Consider the following 21,280-nt stretch of genomic DNA (forward strand, 5'->3'; position numbering starts at 1 on the left):
CAGCGTTACTTCATTCACATGGCAACTGAAACTCAAAAATTGGGTTGGAGACTAACAGCAGCAGGTAAAACACTGCACACAGAGAAACCAGTGGGTTCGAGGCTATGATTATTGCAGCCAATCACAGCACACCATTGAACTTATGACCTGTCCTCCATCTGACCGTGAAAGAAGTGTTTACACACACACACGACCCCGAGATCCACACCAGCCAGCCCAACAATGGCTGACTCTCACCTTAGTGTGGAGTTTGATGGGTTGAAGGTCTTTTTAATGGGCTCGCATTTCATACGCTGCAGAGGCTGGTAGACTTTATGCTGTGCAGCTGCAGAACTCTGGATTTGTTGTGCACGGAACGACATCGATTGCACATATTGCACTCCGGGACCCTGACTCTTGACTGTTTGGAAGGAGCTGGTCACCTCCCTTGTCCCGCCATACTGTGGATGGTCCCCTCCTCCTGGATGATGTTGTTGCTGTTGCTGCTGCTGCTGCTGCTGCTGACCGTACATCACCTGTGGGTGGCCCACAGACACCGAGGATGTTGTCGAGTAGGTAGGGGATTGGGGGGTACAAGCCCGATATGGACTAGGGGGGTGGACTAGGTTTGAACTGGACTGGAACTGGCCGGACCCCGAGTGATGTGACGTTTCACTGTCCGTGGAGTGTTGTGAAGGAGTACTGGCCCGAGAGATGCGTTCAGTTCCTATCAACTGTCTCTGGTAATGTTCTATTAACCGCTGACGCCGTAAACGTTCACTGTACTTGTAAAAGTCTGCCATTTCATATGGCTTACTGACTTCCATATGGGGTTGAAGTCGAGTGACAGTCACTAGAGAACTTGATTGAGGTGATGGCTGGGACTCTCTGAGTCTCGCATTACCACTTTGGTCACTGGAAGCAGGGTACACATATCTCTCCGACCTCGTATACGAGCCCTCAAACCCTCGCGGGCTGTAACACTGATCTACTTGTGGACTCTCAGATCTACCTGCATTGTCTTTACGTTCTGGTTCTGGGCTACGTACGATTGGTGATGGATCTGTCGGCGCAGCCTCCTGCCAGAACTGCTTTTCACTATAATAAGTCCGTCCATCACCACGGTTTCCGTCACCACGGTTACCACTATGCTCCTCATGATGCACTGGTACCTCGACCATGATACTACTACGATGCGATGGTGGATCATACTCATACTCAGTCTGTGATTCACGCTTACTCCCGAATCGTGATGGCGTCAACTCGGGCAGGTTCGGATCATTCCCAGGATGCTCCTGTCTCGAGTTGCGCTCCAAGCTGTTATACTTTTGCTGCGCTTTCCGATAAGCTCCATCAAGGCTGCCATGCTTCGATGGCAGATTGAGTCTGTCGTCGTACACCCCTTCTCCCTGGTAGTTAGGGTTTGCCGTCATCTTCAGATGGTCGGTGCTCTCGTAGTGGGAGGTGCGTTGGGAGTTGATGTTGTACATGTTGTTGGCCGAGCTGAAGCCGCTGTCCACACTACCCTCCAGCCGCCCGGCCTGCTTCATGTTGTCGTACTCCGACTGATTGCTGGAAGAAGAACGACTCCGGCTGTTGAGAGTGGGATACATCTGACTGCGGTACTGCGTGCGGGTAGCGTACACGCTGCTGGCCAGGTAGCCACCACACAGCTGGGGACTGCAGAGAGAAACAATGCACAAGGTACAGACGGACGCACGGACAGCCGCACAGCCAGTTAGAGGTTAGAGGAAGCCAGGCAAGAGTGTTAGGGAGGCATGCTGTCAGTATGTTAGCTGTACACTTGTGGATGTGGTTAGAGTATAAGGTATATACCACGTGGTTAGAGTATATGGTATATATTATTGGATTACAAATGTCACTGGGTCAGCTTGTAAGGAGTGAAATGATTGGACAGCAATAAAATATCGGGACCCAGCTTGCTTGATCAGAATGACTTAGTAACGTAATTTTAGAATAGCATAGTTCCGCTAAAAGAACTGGGCAAAATGCTAAAATCCATCAATTGGTTAACTTGCTTCCTACATATTTTTAACAGTAATATCAATTTCAATAATTTAATTTAATAAATAGGGAATACTAAACGATGTCCCGTGTAATACCATATTTATGAAACGAGTGAATGATTTGGTATCTAATGAGCGAAAGTGAGTTAGATACCAATACCATTCACGAGTTTCATAAATATGGTATTGCACGGGACATCGTTTAGTATTTTATTTATTATTCACCCAACATTAGTAAAATAATATCGAGCAAAGTACCTTTTTCCTAAGAATTCAAGGAGTGTGATGACTCTCAGCTTTCCGCGAGTCAAGCAAGGTCTAATACTAGTGTGACAGAGGTATCAGCATTGTGACGTCATAACTCTAAACCACTTTGGCGTCATACGTACGCCATCACGCGATGTTATTACACAATGTGTAATAACATTGTAAAATTATTAAACAGTGATATCTTCAACGGGTGAGTAATAATAACGTGTCCCACACCTGAAATCTGCTGATTCTAACACTGATTTTGATATTCTTAAATAAACTGTTTGAATATTTGCTGTCTCAACGCTGCCATGTACTGGAGCAGTCTTCCATCATTTCACGCCCTTGCTGTGGTCAGGACAGGTATTTCAGAGCAGGTTATGTTATGATTGCAAGGAAAGGGTATGCCATGACTGGGGCTGGTCGGCAGAAAGGAGCCGATACTTACAGTGCTTGATGAACAAGGTTGGGCAGGTATAGTGGGGTCTTCTATAGAGGTTATTGAAACAAACACGCTACAGGGGATATCTGGTTGCCATGGTGATGATGATGATGATGATGATGATGATGAGTGAGTTGATGATGCTCATTGTCTGGGTGGTGATGTTGGATGTAATGCTCATTGTCTGGGTGGTGATGTTGGATGTAATGCTCATTGTCATGGGTGGTGATGTTGGATGTAATGCTCATTGTCTGGGTGGTGATGTTGGATGTAATGCTCATTGTCTGGGTGGTGATGTTGGATGTAATGCTCATTGTCTGGGTGGTGATGTTGGATGTAATGCTCATTGTCTGGGTGGTGATGTTGGATGTGATGTTCATTGTGGGTGGTGATGTTGGATGTGATGCTCATTGTCTGGGTGGTGATGTTGATGTAATGCTCATTGTCATGGGTGGTGATGTTGGGATGTGATGTTCATTGTCTCGGTGGTGATGTTGGATGTAATGCTCATTGTCTGGGTGGTGATGTTGGATGTAATGTTCATTGTCTGGGTGGTGATGTTGGATGTAATGCTCATTGTATGGGTGGTGATGTTGGATGTAATGCTCATTGTCTGGGTGGTGATGTTGGATGTAATGCTCATTGTCTGGGTGGTGATGTTGGATGTAATGCTCATTGTCTGGGTGGTGATGTTGGGATGTGATGTTCATTGTCTGGGTGGTGATGTTGGATGTAATGCTCATTGTCTGGGTGGTGATGTTGGATGTAATGTTCATTGTCTGGGTGGTGATGTTGGGATGTGATGTTCATTGTCTGGGTGGTGATGTTGGATGTAATGCTCATTGTATGGGTGGTGATGTTGGGATGTGATGTTGATTGTCAGGGTGATGTTGGGATGTGATGCTGAATGTCAGGGTGATGTTGGGATGTGATGTTGAATGTCAGGGTGATGTTGGGATGTGATGTTGATTGTCAGGGTGATGTTGGGATGTGATGCTCATTGTCAGGGTGATGTTGGGATGTGATGCTCATTGTCAGGGTGATGTTGGGATGTGATGCTCATTGTCAGGGTGATGTGATGATGGGATGTGATGCTGATTGTCAGGATGTGATGTTGATGTTGGGATGTGATGTTGATTGTCAGGGTGATGTTGGGATGTGATGTTGATTGTCATGGTAGTGATGTTGGGATGTGATGTTGATTGTCAGGGTGATGTTGGGATGTGATGTTCATTGTTAGATTGGTGGTGATGTTGGGATGTGATGATTGGGATGTGATGTTGATTGTCATGGTGGTGATGTTGGGATGTGATGTTGATTGTCAGTGGTGATGTTAGGATGTGATGTTGATTGTCAGGTGGTGATGTTGGGATGTGATGCTCATTGTTAGGTGATGTTGGGATGTGATGTTGATTGTCAGGGTGATGTTGGGATGTGATGCTCATTGTCAGGGTGATGTTGGGATGTGATGCTCATTGTCAGGGTGATGTTGGGATGTGATGCTCATTGTCAGGGATGTGATGTTGATTGTCAGGGTGATGTTGGGATGTGATGTTGATTGTCAGGGTGATGTTGGGATGTGATGTTGATTGTCATGGTGATGTTGGGATGTGATGTTGATTGTCAGGGTGATGTTGGGATGTGATGTTCATTGTTAGGGTGATGTTGGGATGTGATGTTGATTGTGATGTTGATGGATGTGATGTTGATTGTCATGGGGTGATGTTGGGATGTGATGTTGATTGTCAGGGTGATGTTGGGATGTGATGTTGATTGTCAGGGTGATGTTGGGATGTGATGCTCATTGTCAGGGGTGATGTTGGGATGTGATGTTGGATGTCATGATGTTTGATTGATTATCAGGGTGATGTTGGGATGTGATGTTGATTGTCAGGGTGATGTTGGGATGTGATGTTGATTGTCAGGGTGATGTTGGGATGTGATGTTGATTGTCAGGGTGATGTTGGGATGTGATGTTGATTGTCAGGGTGATGTTGGGATGTGATGTTGATTGTCAGGGTGATGTTGGGATGTGATGCTCATTGTTAGGGTGATGTTGGGATGTGATGTTGATTGTCATGGTGGTGATGTTGGGATGTGATGTTGATTGTCAGGGCAGTGATGTTATGATGTGATGTTGATTGTCATGGTGGTGATTTTGGGATGTGATGTTGATTGTCATGGTGGTGATGTTGGGATGTGATGTTGAATGTCAGGGTGATGTGGTGATGTTGGGATGTGATGTTCATTGTCAGGGTGGTGATGTTATGATGTGATGTTGATTGTCATGGTGGTGATTTTGGGATGTGATCTTGATTGTCATGGTGGTGATGTTGATTGTCAGGGTGATGTTGGGATGCGATGTTGATTGTCAGGGTGATGTTGGGATGTGATGTTGATTGTCAGGGTGATGTTGGGATGTGATGTTGATTGTCAGGGTGATGTTGGGATGTGATGTTGATTGTCAGGGTGATGTTGGGATGTGATGCTCATTGAACATGTTTTTAAGTAGGTCAGTATATATATTTACAAGAGGAAGTGATCTCATCATGATAAAGACAGGGATATAGATAAGTGACATATCAGGTGATGAGGAAGAGGAACATCATGATGATGAAGGAACAAACACAGGACAAAGGTCAAGATAAATGGATAGAAGGATGAAGCATATGATGAAGTTTATGATGATGAAGGAATGAACACAGAATGAAGTTAAAGTGAGTGAGTGAGTTTAGTTTTACGCCGCACTCAGCAATATTCTAGCTATTTGGCGGTGGTCTGTAAATAATCGAGACTGGACCAGACAATCCAGTGATCAACATCATGAGCATCGATCTACGCATTTGGGATACGATGACATGTGTCAACACAGTCAGCGAGTCTGACCACCTGATCCTGTTAGTCACTTCTTACGAAAAGCATGGGTTGCTGAAGATCAATATTCTAACCTTCAAGGGTCCGTTGGAGTTAAAGATAAAAGGTTAGTAGGATGAAGAATTAAAGGTTAGAAGGATGACATTCATGAAGATGAAGGATATGCGAAAGATGAAGACTATGTCAAGCAAGCAGGGACAGGAAGCCATGTTAGAGAGGGGAGTGATGGTGAGTCTGGGTAAGTAGAAAGCTCCATTGCTCAGACAGCTAGGGACGCAAGTAAACTGTGCACAATCTCCAGTACTGCAGTCAGGTTATCAACACACTCAACATGTTAAACATTCTCCGAAATTTGAAAAACAAGCATTCTGCAATGGAAAACAGGCAAAATTAGTGTCTATTTTAATATTCATTTAATTACAGCACATGTATATAGAGGCATTTTATATAAACTCTACTGTTTTGGAAATGATAAAATCACACTGAAACCATGGTAACTCTAGTATGTGCTTACAGTCTCTTACAGACTAAGGGTATTCAAGGATATAAGATGAATGAGCATGCATTATATAATGTATAAGGTTATGATTCCATCACCATAGGGAGAATATTGAACGCATACATACATATATTGAATATAAAATGTAATTTCAAGATTTTGTTTGCAATATTTTCAATATATATTTTAATTACAAAGTCTGAAAACATAATTCCAATTGTTACATATTGAAATAAACTTAGAGATCAGTTATTCATCCTGGTATTTTTAATTTTTTTTTAAAAGTTATGTACTATTGGATGGAGAAATTAGTTATTTATAGAAAATTACATAAAAAGAAGTAATTTTCAGAACATGAAACACTTCAAAGAAAGTAATTTTGGTTGATGAATAACGTGTGTTGACTCTTCAAGGGAGACAACTGTGAGTGTCCTGAGCCTCACTGGAAGTACATACCTGCTGTGACTGGGACTTAGAGTTACACTGTGGGGGATGGATTGGGGAGGGGTGAGGCTGTCTTCATCTGGGGGCGTTGCTGGTGGTGGAATGACTGAGAAGAGATGGGAGGACGATCTTTCATATTTCCCTGAAAAACAACTACAATGTTATCCAAACTGTTTGAAGTGAAGGATTGGCTTGTTTCATCACCAAAACACTGTTTCACTCATAAATTTATTATGTTCAACGAACATTTTCTGTTTCATGAAATTCCACTTTAAATACAATACATGCCAACTAGTGAGCGACTCAGTGAATTTAGTTTTATGCCGCTTTTAGCAATATTCCAGCAATATCACAGCTGAGACACCAGAAATGGGCTTCACACATTGTACCCATGTGGGAATCGAACCCGGGTCCTTGGCAAGACGAGTGAAAGCTTTAACCACTAGGCTACCCCACCGCCCCAGATGCCAACTAGTTCACATGGTAACGCAATATCACATTGCCATACAATTTACAAGCTTATTGAGCTTGAGCTGCCTGGAGACAGTTAAACAAAGCTTTATATTCCATACAGTTAGAGCATCCCAAAACCCCACCTGAGGGTGATGTACCGGCTGTTCACGTTGATAACGCTGCACCGGAGGCGACTGAGCTGGAGATACAATCTCTGAATCTGAAACCATCAGAAGAACTCCTTAAAGTCGGCACAATCCAATCAACACCAACAAATCAAGCTGATCTTATTTCTCACACAAAATACATATCATCTCCTGTTCTATGACAGATTCAAGTTCTAACCAACGGGGTGACTCATGCATTCAAACCATTCTTTCTACGATTTTAAAAATGTTCATGCACTAACATTCAAATCCTTACAATATTGGCGCAAAGCTGCAATTTGTTCTGGATTGTCTTTAACTGAATTCCAGTGTTCTTCACATTAAATATCAGTCTTGGTAAGAAATGATTAAAAATATCTACTGCATTACTATAGGTTTTTGAGACTTAATAAATGAAAATCTAACAAATAGTGATTTAAATTTGAAACACACCTAGTTCTCAGTTACAAATCATATTGTGTATTTAATGATAATGCATTCCTTGTTGGGTTATAACATGCAGTGTATGAACACAGATGGGTTGAAGACATCGTTACCATTGCCATGGTAACTGCAAAAGTTACAGAATTGTTTTAGGGTGTGTGCACTTGATATATATGGTGTGGACATTTTAAGTGTTTGTAAACGGTCACAGTACATGCAGAACAAAACACAATGCTTCCAGTTTAGATCCAGTGTTTGGCCATGCAACAGCAACTTTGACAAACTCAAATGACAAATGAAATGATTATGCTCATTAGCTGAAAATGAATATGTGGGTTGAAATTAGGCAAAATAGGAAAATATTCTTCCCTGTTAACATTGTACCATGCAGCACAATATTGTACAGTGTTCTCTATTAAATTAAGTTGCATTCTCAAATTTGGTTGCAGTATCGTCAAATTAGATTGTCTTCATAGCAATAGATCACTGAAGACCATATTTACATACTGACTACATAAAAGCAGTGATTATCTCCAAACGATGAAACCACTGGAAAATAATTCATATTTTCAGTAACCAGTTAATGCACATTAATTAATTTTCATATTTTTCTTACTGTTTTAATTCTTGTTAACGATCAGAACACTGTACAAAGTGTTTATTACAGCGACACTTAAAAACACTCCCGACTCGAGCACACGTGCAGTCGGATATACACAGTACCGACGTACCACTATCTGTTAAGGGGAGACTATCCTCGCTTTGTGCTGCAAACGGGGGAGAAATTGGCGAAAATGACTGTTAGTTACAAATACCACACATTGCAACACATCACTGTACATCTCAATGTAGGACAAACAACAGTGGACCAACATATATGCAGGCAGTAAAAGACAAGAACTACAGTAGAAATATTTTCAGGAACAATTGCTGTTCTCACAGCTGAGAAGACTTAAGTTCCATTTGTTCGAGATTTTACGAATGCTTCCAGCTATAGCTGATTTTGCACATACATTGACCTGTGTCATGGCGAGAGATGACAATAGGTCGTGGTTGAGTGTTTCAGCTGTATATCAGCTGTATATATCAATGTACACACAGCTGTATAAATGAATGTATATGAACCAGAATTATGGCTAATTCATCACCAACTGAATCCTGGGGTGATGTGAACACCTTGCCTTCTCCATTCACACACAAGCGGTCATTCATGTGACATAAGTATACATTTGTCATGAAAATGAAAACAGATTCTTTCACAGTGTCCCATGTCAACTGAAAGAGACATTATCCTTAAATTTTAATGAGCTGTATTTCAATAGCCCAACTCTTGTGTTTACATGTAAAATCATTTACAATATTGCAAGTCGGTTGCACCAAATTGAAGACGTCCATCTTGCTGCAGATGCTGGAATTTGGCAGTTTCCATGATGCATGTATTTGACAAAGTTGTTCCACTTGTCGATCGTACATTTATACAAGATAACATTTGCAGTGACAAAGCAAGACATCTGACACCCTGACATTGTCAGTCTGACATTGCAATTATCGTGTCTCCCACAATAGTAGAGGTATTGGATTAGCCCAAGCCGTCAAGGTTGAGTGGATGAGACCCGACTCAGTCACGAAGACAGTATATCTTATCACCCAAGTAATCTACACCTCGGTTTGAGAACCTGCTCGACAACCGATGCATGTTCAATTACTATCAACAATAACTGAATTACGTCTCAATTTGAGACGTCATTTGAAACTTTTGTTCTTCCTACTTCACTTCCTACAGGGAAGTTTGATTCCTTGTTACAACTACTAAATAATTAGGTTATGGTGTTGGTCAGAATAGATTATATATCACAGGGATGGCAACAGGAAAATATATTATCAGTTGAAAACTTAATACGGTGTCATTGAATGGGGGTTTCTCAGATTTAGATTCACAGAATTGATCAATTTGAAATCAGCGGAAAGGTGTGGATTGGCGGAAAATTGCCATCCCTGATATCTCAATTGTATTTTGAAAGTAACCTAATTATTTGACCAGGAAAACTTTCCCACAAGCGTTGATCAAGATTGTGGTTGTGACGGTGCCTTTCCTTGGAAGAACTGAGTGCACCAGGATCATCAAATGAGTTCTTTTCTATGCGACAGATCTCCTTGATTCTTGTAAAAGGCAACATTGCATGGACTATTCACAATGCTGAACCCCATTGAGAAGCTGTTTCACCCCCAAACAAGCACTAAAGCTGCAGTGATACTAAAAGCCATGCAAAACAGAAATGAGAGTGAAACCCTGGCTGAGGGTTGTGCGACACAGAAATGAGAAAACAAAAAACGAAACATAAAACCAAAATAAGGAAACATAAAACTTTTATTACAAAATAAATAAAATGCTTGTACATATTCATGCCACATAAAACACTACAGGGAGAGAAATGCATTGCTAACACCTCGACTCTTGGATTCCACCCAAGATCTGACTGGAATAAGTTGACTGGGATTTGGATTTGGAGATTATAAGGCCATTGGGATTCAGATCCCACGGAAGACAGATCATTTCATAAAATACTAAGTCTGTATCTACCTGAGATATTAAATAAGCAGGTAATGACATTTCAAATTTGCATGACACAGATCAGCATACAAACAAAATGAAAACAAAGAACAAGTGCATGGCAACAACAAAACAATCACACGAACACCTCAAACATTGCCATCCATGCATTCAGTTCATTCAGCACTGACACCATGCTTGTCAGTCACATACACACGACACTGTTACAGACATCATGCATACAGGTACGTGTTCACTCCAACAACGCCCTAAGCTGCAGCACCATGCATACATCTACCACTGTACACTTGACAGAGACATGCATACGATCACTAGCATATGACCATGATACCATAACACATGCACTATAACACTTCTGAAAACACCACGCTGTCGCCATGATAACACTTCTGGTAACACTCCTGTCAACACACTGTCACCATGGTAACAATCATGACACCAAACTGTCACCATGGTAACGCTCCTGTCACAATGGTAACAATCCTGACACCACACTGTCACCATGGTAACACTCCTGTCAACACACTGTCACCATGGTAACGCTCCTGACAACACACAGTCACCATGGTAACACTCCTGACACCACACTGCCGCCATGCACTCCATGCATCAATCATTCCTACTACGCTACATTATGCACTGGTATGCATGAGACATCTGGCAAGAGCACCATGTAATGCTGTGAAAGCTGTACAATAACAAGTGACCCAACTTTGGGATATTCAGCATTGCTTCAAGTCCATGTAATGATACAACACATCCCTGTTCATGATAAAAGATCAGTGTAACCCAGCACCGTCCTTCTTGTATCAATCCTCAGACCTGACTCTCCTTCATGGGTGCTTTGGGAACACTAAGACTCTTCTCCAGAAGGTACTGATGCCAAGAGGCTCGCGCCCCGGTCAAAAAACTACCATCCACATCCTCATCTTCATCAGAGTTCTCATACAGAGCCTCATCACTGCAGGATTCCACGTATGACTTGTGATGGAACGATCGTGAATTGGTGCGGGGAAACCACAGAGACTGTGTTGCTCGGCTGTCAAATTCTCTAACAGGGGAAAGCATTTCGTCACTGAGGGAATTGGACAGCCTAGGGTGCACGTGGAGATACGTACCATCATACGTGGAGGATGCTGCTCGCAGTCCAACCTTCCCTGCCATGCGCTTCATTTCATTCAGTTTCTTCTCCATGTCCTTGAGCTGAAACAACATAACACCTTGGTTCAACGCTGTGCAACAGACTGAAACTTCATTGGTGACAATACAGATGGAAGCTAACAGTTTTATCACTGCTGATATTGTATCAGTTGCTATGATACACTGTTTCCTAATTTATTGATTTACAACCAAAATCTTGCTGGTCACCACAAAAGCAGTACTCCACAAAGAGTGAATTTTAAGCCGCTTTTAGCAATATTCCACCAATATCACGGTAGGTGACACAAGAAATGGGCTCTACACATTGTACCCAATCGAACCCGACATGACGAGCAAACGCTTTAACCTCTAAGCTACCCCACCACCATGGTCCACAAAGAACAAGACTTGATATCATTTGTCTAGCCTGTGTTTACCTTCTGCAGAGCTCTATTGTAAGACTGTCTCCTCTGTTTGCGGACATTCTTGCCTACAGCCTTGTCCTGGGCCAACTTGTGAGCTGCACTGGTAATCTTACTCTGCAGCTCATACTCCAGCTCCATCTTTGCCAGCTGGTCTTCGGGCTGCAACACAAGGTTAAGACAGGGATAGAAATGCAATTGTTTCAAAGGGTGCTACATATGGCACCAGTGAAATAATTCAGATGTACCTGTGTAAAACTAATTATACCCATACCTTTTTAATGATCCAATTAAACTTAAAAACATCACAAAACTGGCGTTATGTAATCCTGTCAACGTGAGAGCTGGATTTCCTGAATACTAGTTAGTTAAGAATAGTTAACTAGGCCCATAAACAAACACATTGACTAGGATTTTCTGTCACATGCACTAGCATTGAAACTGACCATGGTGTGGGATGGTGTGCAGAACTATGTTTTGAATCATTTGACTTTATATCATTTTTCATAAAATGAATCATGGTTTCATAAATCTTAGGTGTTTTATCAAGACACTGTAAATATATTTCAACATTTACTGTGACATGGCACACAAATTAAGCACTATTTTGATCCTAGTTCTCATGGGCAAAGAACAGAGAACATTTACATCTACACTTGGTCAGATGCTTACCAACTAGTAACACCAAATTGTATTAATGCTACTTTACATGGATAAATTTTCACTAAATGTAAATTACACTAGATTACATTAATAAATAAAACAAAGATTTCTACCTCATCTGTTCCGCTGACTGCCTTGGCCGAGAGGGAGAAGGATGTCCCCACCCTCCTCCTGAAGGTAGGGATCTGCTCCCCTGGGGCAAGGGGAGTCTCCTTGGGTAGCTCCCCAGTCAGTTCCTGGAACATACAGCAGTTTAAGTATCGGAGCAACAACATAATCTGCAGTTTACATTATCAGTGCCTCGGGCAACTTCAGAAGCAGTTAATATAGACTTTGATTTACTGGACCATGACACAGACAAGCATATTATCAGGATAAGGATATACTTGGGCTAAACTGATGCCGTTTGAAAGCAGTCAACCTACCCCTTCCTGGAAGCATAGTCTCTTCAACTCTTCAGTCTTCCTCCTCAGGGTCTCCTCCAACGCCTCCTTCCGCGCCCGCAACGCTTGGTACATCTCACGCTGGGCCTTGATCGAGTCCGCCTGCTCAATGTTCACTGAAAAAGACACACAACATGAGTCTCGAAAAATCAACAAAATACCATGTACCATATATGTCTACCATGAATACACTGAAAAATACAACATCCAACAGCTGATGTTGCAATATCAACCTTTGTCCATCATGACGATGTTCCCACACAAGGAAATACAGCAAGTATTCAGGAAGTGTCAATGGTTAATGGTGTACAGGATCTGACATCAGTCTCATATCATCTCAATAAGTGCCTTACTTGACATTCAACCGACAGTGACATGTCTCAATACACAAGCCGTGTAGACACAACACGCAGAATTCCTCAACTGGAAACATAACTGCCAAGTGTATATCACAGCCATAAAACCCATCGGAAATAGATCATCTACCTAGCATCTTTCCACAGTGTCCCACGATAACCAGCTCAGATAAATTCACACACTTCCCACAGGCAAGATCGACATTGCTGTCATTCTTAGTTGTAAACACCACGTCACCCATTCAGTGAGCATTGAATTCACAGCATAGCTTTTTTCAAAGGGAAAAGGGTATGGCCAGTGATCAATCGAGTCACCTACCCATGACACAGAGGTGACCTCATTGCGCCTACATTACCTTCAAACATGGTGCATGCTTCACACAAATATGTCTCACAGATCACATGTACTCCGGGTTACGAATATCTACACGGGGAGGTGGAGGGTGGTCCAGCCACAAAGGGTTGGTTCACCATAGCCTGAATCAGTCTCATCATGGATGCTAACTGGGAGAAGCCTGCTCCGTGCACATTGTGAACAGTCAAGTGCAGAAAATCAATAGCTTCTATATGCTGCACAGTGGTGATGTCATACGGCCAGAAAAAACAGCCAAGAATGTGGGATTAGGATAAGACTGGAATACCTGGCTCTCATGGATATTTCCTATCAGATCAATAGTCTGCGATAACCTGGAAACCTGCCCCAAGCAGGAATAATTCTCATAAACTGTATAATTAATCGAATCTGCCCCATCAAGCCCTGAGCGAGATGTCCGAACATGTCCACATCAATAACTGGGTAATATGTTTTTAACATTTCTCAGGACATTAAATTTAGAAATACCAAATAACTGTATTTAATATTTACAAATCAAAATTTATGTTACAATTAAAGTCCCCAGCCCAGATGTAATTCACAGTGATTCTAATTAAAGACATTACACATGCTATGCAAGGGTTTTCATACTTAGTATCATGTTGAAGAATAACACTGGTGAACAACGTACTGGTGAATTACACAAGGTCCTTGTTGCAAATGAACCTGACAAATCTCCAGCCTGTAATATAGCTGGGATAATCCCCTCGGCTTATCCCTTCAAGCTGAGAGAAAGGCAGGACAAAAGGGTAGTGTTGATCCCTTCAGGGTCCTGAAGGGGCTGGTTCCTGTGATGCCAGCCAGGCTTGAGGAAGTGGATTACCCCCTGAGGTGACAGGGCTCTCTCCTGAGTCCTATTGTTTTCATAATGGTGTGAAACAACACACTGTCTCACTGTCATTGTGACACTAACAGTGTGATTTTTACCACTCCCACTTGTTTTTATGCATGTATTTGCTGAGTCTACCTGTTTCCTTACACTTACAGCTGTAGGTTTATTTGATGATTGAATCCAATAAGTAAGTCTGATTGCGCTTCATTGTCTGTCCAGACAGCATAGTGGCAGAACTAACATTGGCAGGCAACAATCTCTTATCTTTTGTTGGAAGTGTTAGACATTATTCTTTGTAGCTAATTGATATACTGGACGATGTTTAAGGAATTGTTTTCAGTTAGAACCCCTAATGTACATACAAATACCAGTACTACTATCAATACAATGCATTTGGAGTCATTTAGACATGAGCTGGAGATTTGGAATTTTTACAGGATATTCATCCATGTCCAGATGGCCAATGACTATTCACAGAATGAACACTGTGAATGATGAACCAACATCATAATATGACTTTTATTAAAAAAAGCATTAAGGAAAATGATGAAATAAGATTAATTATGCTTGTGGAACTATTCATCTAAACTTTTCACATTGACAATTATGGATTCAAAGGCTATTGAAAGTGAAGAAAAAACCTCATATTTGGTTATGTTGTGCTAATGTCTGCTGTATTGATCGTCCTACCCACAAAGCATGTACCACAAACACAGAAGGGTGTGATGAATCAATAGTTCATCAAGTGGGGCTATAAATGAGTAATCCTGTATTGTAATTGTGTCAAATAAAATATGGCCATAACCACCATGAGTCATATCAAACTCCAGCCTGCCATACACCCAAATCCAATAAGGGTTTAACAAGTCTTAAATGTCTCTGGGTTTCTCAATATTTTCCTCAAAAACTAAACCTTTAGAATTAATTCTCTCCAGGGAAAAATAAATCCATTGAATTAAGCTCTAATGGTGAAAATGAACCAATGGTGGTAGTGTTGTTTTGTTCTACACAGTGATAATATTAATGTATACTGTATGTCTACCATGTATCTGGTGTTGTATTAACCTTTGTTACCTGTCCACTGATCAAAGCATTCAGAGTCTTTGATCTTATCTGCAAGGTCAACAAGTCATTGTTGCCAATAAGACAATGATGTAATTAAGCAAATAAACTTTCAATACCCTAATTAACTTACATCAAAGCTGGTCACAAGCTTGACACTGCTACTGACACACATTACTTCATTAAACGTGTTAAGTTTAGATTCCTTGCCTTTGACAACTTTATTCATTTTACAATTTCACTGACAAATTTATTCATTAATATGCAGCTGCACTACTGACTATCAACAGCATTGTAAAATATAAAAAAAGTACATCAGTAAGTGATTATCATTATTATTGATTATTTCACGGTTAGCTTTATTCCATTTAAGACTTTAATAAAAAGCCAGTTTGTTGGGAGTTGAAATCTGTAAAGAGGGGGAAAGTCACCTAATGAAGGCATATGAATAAAGTCTGAATATGTTGCGTGATAAAAAGAGCATTGACATCCCTCATTTCTATCACTTCTAAACTAATACACTTTACATACAAAACTTCTGGAGAAATTACATATCTTTATTTAATTATCTTTGGGTATTAGTATATCCAGCTGGTTTTGAAGACTTTGCCTATCCAGTCTGTGATCTTCTCATTTTATGAATGCTTCAAGCTAATGCTGACACTCAAGCAACCTCTGATCTTACTGAGAGACAGCTATTTTTGAATGCTTTAAGCTTAACACAACTGAACTGCATCAAGATTGTTTCCATTACTAAAACTACTCTCACCTCTACGAAGAGCTCTATTCATCAAAGCCAGGGCATCAACAAATTGGGCACAAGTCTCCATCTTTGAAACATCCATCTCTATCACTGTCACGTATAGCACTAGACTGACATAAAGATCTCGACTCATCTCAACTTATATACCCAGTTATTCTGTATCTACACAGCCTTTCTCACTCAATCAACTAGCACAACAGTGAAGCCCTGTCACAACCCATCTGGCTTCTTTGGAACAACACTGGCTTCACTACCTTTCGTGATCACCTGCTCGTTAAACATAAAAGGCTTGACGAGGTTGATCAATTGAGATTATTGCTTCACCTGATAACTTCTTTGTCAGGCTTCACCTGGCTTGGGTTGTACTGTTTTTACAGCTAATTGATTAGATCTTGTGAGGGTCAAACAACTACAGTTAAATAAATGTCTGTCAGTGTTTGGTGAATATATTTTGTTTAGAAGAACTGCATCATCTAAACAAATTATATTCACCAAATTGTAAATACTGACAGACAGACATTTTTGTGACAGCACTGAAGGTTATTAACATGGACTTCTGTAGATTTTGAATTTTGGTTTTACAATTTGTCACTTCAAAATTGGGTCAGTGGTAGACATCAATATAACATTGTTGTAGTAGTTTTAAATATATCGTCATAATAAACATTAATATTTTTGTTAAATGACACAGTCAAATGGGTGAAAAAGGCAATGATAATGTTTATTAAAATGTCAGAAACATGGTTTGTTCTATACCAATATGTTAGTGGAAACACATTTTATTCAAAATAAATTGAACTAGGATTGGTAAACAAGCTGTAATGGTTTATTTGAATACCTCTCCATTTCATTGATACATGAATAAAACAAATATTAAATAATATGCAGCATGATAGGAAAGCCAGCAGCCCGGTATTGAACATCATTCATCATTTATCAAACCTATGCGAATTTATTATAAAAGTATGGACAAATTTTAGTATAAAAGAATTTATAAGTGTATTTTTGTTTGGATTACCATTCAGGACAGATTTTAAATGATATCCATGTTATATACCAATATGTTGCTGGCCAAGAATGTGTGCGTGTCAGAGATAAAATCCTTCAATTGTCTGTTTGTCACTGAGATAAAATCCTTCAATTAGTCTGTTTGCCTAAAAAAATGTGCACTGTGTTATTTGAAACATGTACACCATGACACTTGCTAGATCAGAGTTTGAGTGAGTGACAACCAAGAGTGAGTGAGTGAACATGGTAATGATTTTGTGCATTTCACTCTGAAAATACATTCTGGTTCTTGATATCACGAAAGGTGTTTGTCATGAGACACGATTCAAGATTATTTAGGGCGTCTGCTAGTTTTATAGTGAGATAATACTACACAGTGTGAGTGAGTGAGTGAGTGAGTGAGTGAGCCTACTTAGTGAGTGAGTGAGTGAGTGCCTACCTACTTAGGGCCTCTGCTAGTTTTATAGTGAGATAATACTTACACAGTTAGTGATTGGTGATTGATTGAGTGAGTGAGTGAGTGAGTGAGTGAGTGATTGATTGATTGATTGACCTACTTAGGGCCTCTGCTAGTTTTATAGTGAGATAGTTTTATAGTGAGATTCTATGTGTGTTGTCGATGATGTATCTTTTACACCATTTATGCAGAAAATGTCCCTTGACCAAAAATGGCAGCAACCAGGTTTAGGATGCTTTACCCTGAAGTCAGTGGGATTCAGCAGGTATAGTTTTTGAGTGATTGCTTGAGTGATAGAGTGAGTGAGATCGGCTTTACGTCACTTTCTGCAACATCACAGCCCAGAAATGGGCTTCACACATTGCACCCATGTGGGAAATCCGACTCAGACCTTCAGCGTGATGGTTGAACACTTTAACCACAAGGCTACCCCAACCACTCCAGCATGGATAGTTCAACTATGGGAGGATCTCATGTGGGTAATTCTGAGAAGTTTCTTCATCGTAATTAACAAAAAAGTTGAAGTGTACTCACAATCAAACCTGGAAGTGGTGAGACTAGGCAAGCTCTGGGAGCTGGCACTACGACTGAGATCAGAGCCAATAGAACCGGGTAATGACGTGGTACTCTTTGATAAGTCAGCAGCGATCTCGCTCATACTCCGAGCACTTGGCAGTGTTGCCTGAAACACAAGTGTTCATGAACATGAGCTTCCCATCAATTCCTTAAAATCTATTTCATATATCATGAGTAATCGAACACCTGCCATTAACAGATATGCTTCAAAATAGTGTCTTTGCCACACACCAATTGGTTTAGAACATTTTCCTGCTTTTTATTTCTTCTTCAGTTTTCCAGACATCAGAACCATTTCTTCCATCTCAAACCACTGGCTCATCCTGTAATACCTAAGGGACATAACTCTGGAGACAGAACTGATGTCCAGATGGACCGACAAAGGGATAACCAATAAACTCCAGTTCATCGTGAAACAGAATTTAACCTACAAATCTTTACAAAATACAGTCTCTAAATGCCGTTCAAAGACATTAAACCTTTACAAAGCTGCTCAGCCCTTCTTCAGATAAATTTTCTCCCTCAAAATTAAACAGTTAAATATTCGCAGCCTGTCCTACCTTGCTTTGTTTGCGATCGAGGTAGAACTGATGTTGCGCGACGGCCATTTGCCAGATACATTTTGTGAGTTGATGTGAAGAGGCGAACCAGGCATGAACGTTGACGTTACCAGGGCCGAATGTTCTCCGGCTCACAGACACCCTGAAGAAAGAGAATGGCTTATTATACACAGCAGAACCTTGCACAATTATCACATCATTACCCAGTCTTAACTGTGTAATGTGATCAGCAGTATCTCAAAATCAACTAAACGATGGAAAGCCATATTTACAGAAGAAACAATTTGACGATTGCAATTCTTCTTTTTTTTTGTACAAGAATGTTTTGTGGCATAAATGCACACATACTGATATATTTTAGTTGTGGAATATATACCTTTGCAACAAAAACAAAATTTAAGCGAAGTTACGATCTCTTTCAATGCATTAAGTGAATATATACAAAATGAAGAGTCATATCCCATTATTCAAAGCGATAACTATTCTACCACACAGGGGCAGATAGCTGTGCACAAACTGGCAAACACAATCAACACAAGAACACAACAAGCATACACAATCAAAACTATAACACAAAAAACATACACAATCAAAACTATAACACAAGAACGATATATCTCTCACTTTGATACACTTTAGAAATAATCTAAGATTAATGCTGCAGCTACAAGCACATATATGTATATGCTTTAAGCAATATAATCACAGTGAGATGATATCGGAATGTTGATGTTGGAATGGTACTTTATGGATGAAAATGATGCTAGATTCGGCTGTTGTGTTGACCGAAGTACGAGCCAAAGCACTAAATGTAGTCACAATGTATTCAATCAACCCTGATCATAAGTGAGAGGTTCAACTTATTCAAGCAGTGAGTTGGGTTTAACACAACTTTAAACAAAATATTCCAGGTATTTCATAGTGTCTCTGACTGATGTTGTAGGAAAGGTCAAAGTGATGGGAGTCTTCGATGTTTACCCCTTTGATAAAACCCATGAACATAATAATCATGCTAAACTGGGATTGGAACAAACAATCATTGGTGCCAAAGAGATGCTACTGCATAGTGAACTGTGAGTCTTAAATAATCTGTGCCCCATTATTGAGCATTATTCCATGGACACCAGGAACGGACATACATTGTACTATGCAGAGAAGAAATCCACTAAAATGCTTGTCCCCATGTCCCGAGTTCATTAGCACAACCGAAACTACCATTTCAATTCAAGGAACAATGTTAACTAAACTTTCAGAAGCATTAAACATAATATTCAACTTCACATTATTGAAGGGGCGATGGGGTAGCCTAGTGGTTAAAGCGGTCACTTGGCACACCAAAGACACGGGTTCGAGTCCTCACATGGGTACAATGTGTGAACCCATTTCTGGGGTCCCCTGCCGTGATATTGCTCTAAGTGGCGTAAAAACTAAAACTCACTCACACATTACTGAATTCGTTTTTCATTTAATAATGAAAATCAGCAATTACGCCTTACAAGAAGAGATAATGGCCAGAAACTAGTTCCCTAAGTGCATGATGTATACAAGCGACCAAGACTCCCTAGCCCTGTGAAGTTCCCAAAGCCAACCTGCTTCCATGTCACATACTTACTGAGTGCTCGGGTCGGAAATTGCATCCGAAAGGTCATCAAACTCTGTTAATGGTTCACGTATTGCGTCCTCATAAAGGTTGAAACTGCTCAATGTGTGGATGACACTAAATAGTTGGAACAAACATATCAGGTAAGCTGATGCACCAACATTCAAGATCTTCATTTTCCTAAAATTCGGGTAATCTTTTTTAATCTAAACAAACTGGATACCCCATCTCTAAAAACAACAACAAAACCCCAACCGTTTTTCCCAAAGTCTTTTTGGACTTCAACCCCCCCAAAAGTATGGAAGAAAAATCTAAAATAAATAACAAATATCCAAAAGTCAATGTACCACTTTCTAAATTTTCATAGTAATGGTCGTAATCTTTTTGGATTTGAGAGTAGTTCCTTTGAAGTAGTTTTCAAAGAATATAGAAAAGTTATACCTATTTCAACTTGAAAGAAGGTGCCTCTGAAATTCTATTTAGGTAAGAAAGGTGACGAGCAAGTACTTCCCACACCCTGGGTTAGTTATTGCCATGACAACACACATGGATCCTATACACCCATGCATTAACCCACTATTTCCAGGTCATTAACCCTTCAAGTCCCGGTTATGTCATCCAAATCCCAGGACTAGGAGTCTGAACTGGACTTGCTGTTTCTGTCAGTCATGCAAATGGGTTGCACCATACCTGTCCTACATGCACAGACATTACAATGACATGTTTTGAAATTATTCATCAATAAGTGTTGGATTTTGGGTGTTTATTTTACGAAGTCTTGTTAGTATGATGTAAAAGGTGCAAAGAGCCTATGAAAATGCTCAATCAATTATTTCATTCAATCAAGGTTCCTATGCGTTTGGAATGATTTGATGATGATGATGACGATGATG

The 21,280-nt window shown here is 40.5% G+C and overlaps 1 protein-coding gene across 1 annotated transcript in view; it reads right to left on the reverse strand.

The window, feature by feature from the left end:
- LOC124284940 overlaps positions 1 to 21,280 on the reverse strand; it is a 193,255-nt gene that overhangs the window by 49,848 nt on the left and 122,127 nt on the right. The window contains exons 12-21 of the mRNA XM_046721072.1: positions 20,400 to 20,504; positions 18,788 to 18,929; positions 18,186 to 18,333; positions 12,783 to 12,916; positions 12,471 to 12,593; positions 11,710 to 11,856; positions 10,955 to 11,335; positions 7,114 to 7,190; positions 6,530 to 6,670; positions 238 to 1,659 (exon numbers count right to left, since the gene is read on the reverse strand). Of these exons, the coding sequence (XP_046577028.1) occupies positions 238 to 1,659; positions 6,530 to 6,670; positions 7,114 to 7,190; positions 10,955 to 11,335; positions 11,710 to 11,856; positions 12,471 to 12,593; positions 12,783 to 12,916; positions 18,186 to 18,333; positions 18,788 to 18,929; positions 20,400 to 20,504 (2,820 nt within the window). The remainder of the gene's footprint in view (positions 1 to 237; positions 1,660 to 6,529; positions 6,671 to 7,113; positions 7,191 to 10,954; positions 11,336 to 11,709; positions 11,857 to 12,470; positions 12,594 to 12,782; positions 12,917 to 18,185; positions 18,334 to 18,787; positions 18,930 to 20,399; positions 20,505 to 21,280) is intronic.

The sequence above is a fragment of the Haliotis rubra genome, unplaced genomic scaffold (genome assembly GCF_003918875.1).
Source record: "Haliotis rubra isolate DU_JTF1 unplaced genomic scaffold, ASM391887v1 Scf349, whole genome shotgun sequence".
Lineage (NCBI taxonomy): Eukaryota > Metazoa > Mollusca > Gastropoda > Lepetellida > Haliotidae > Haliotis > Haliotis rubra.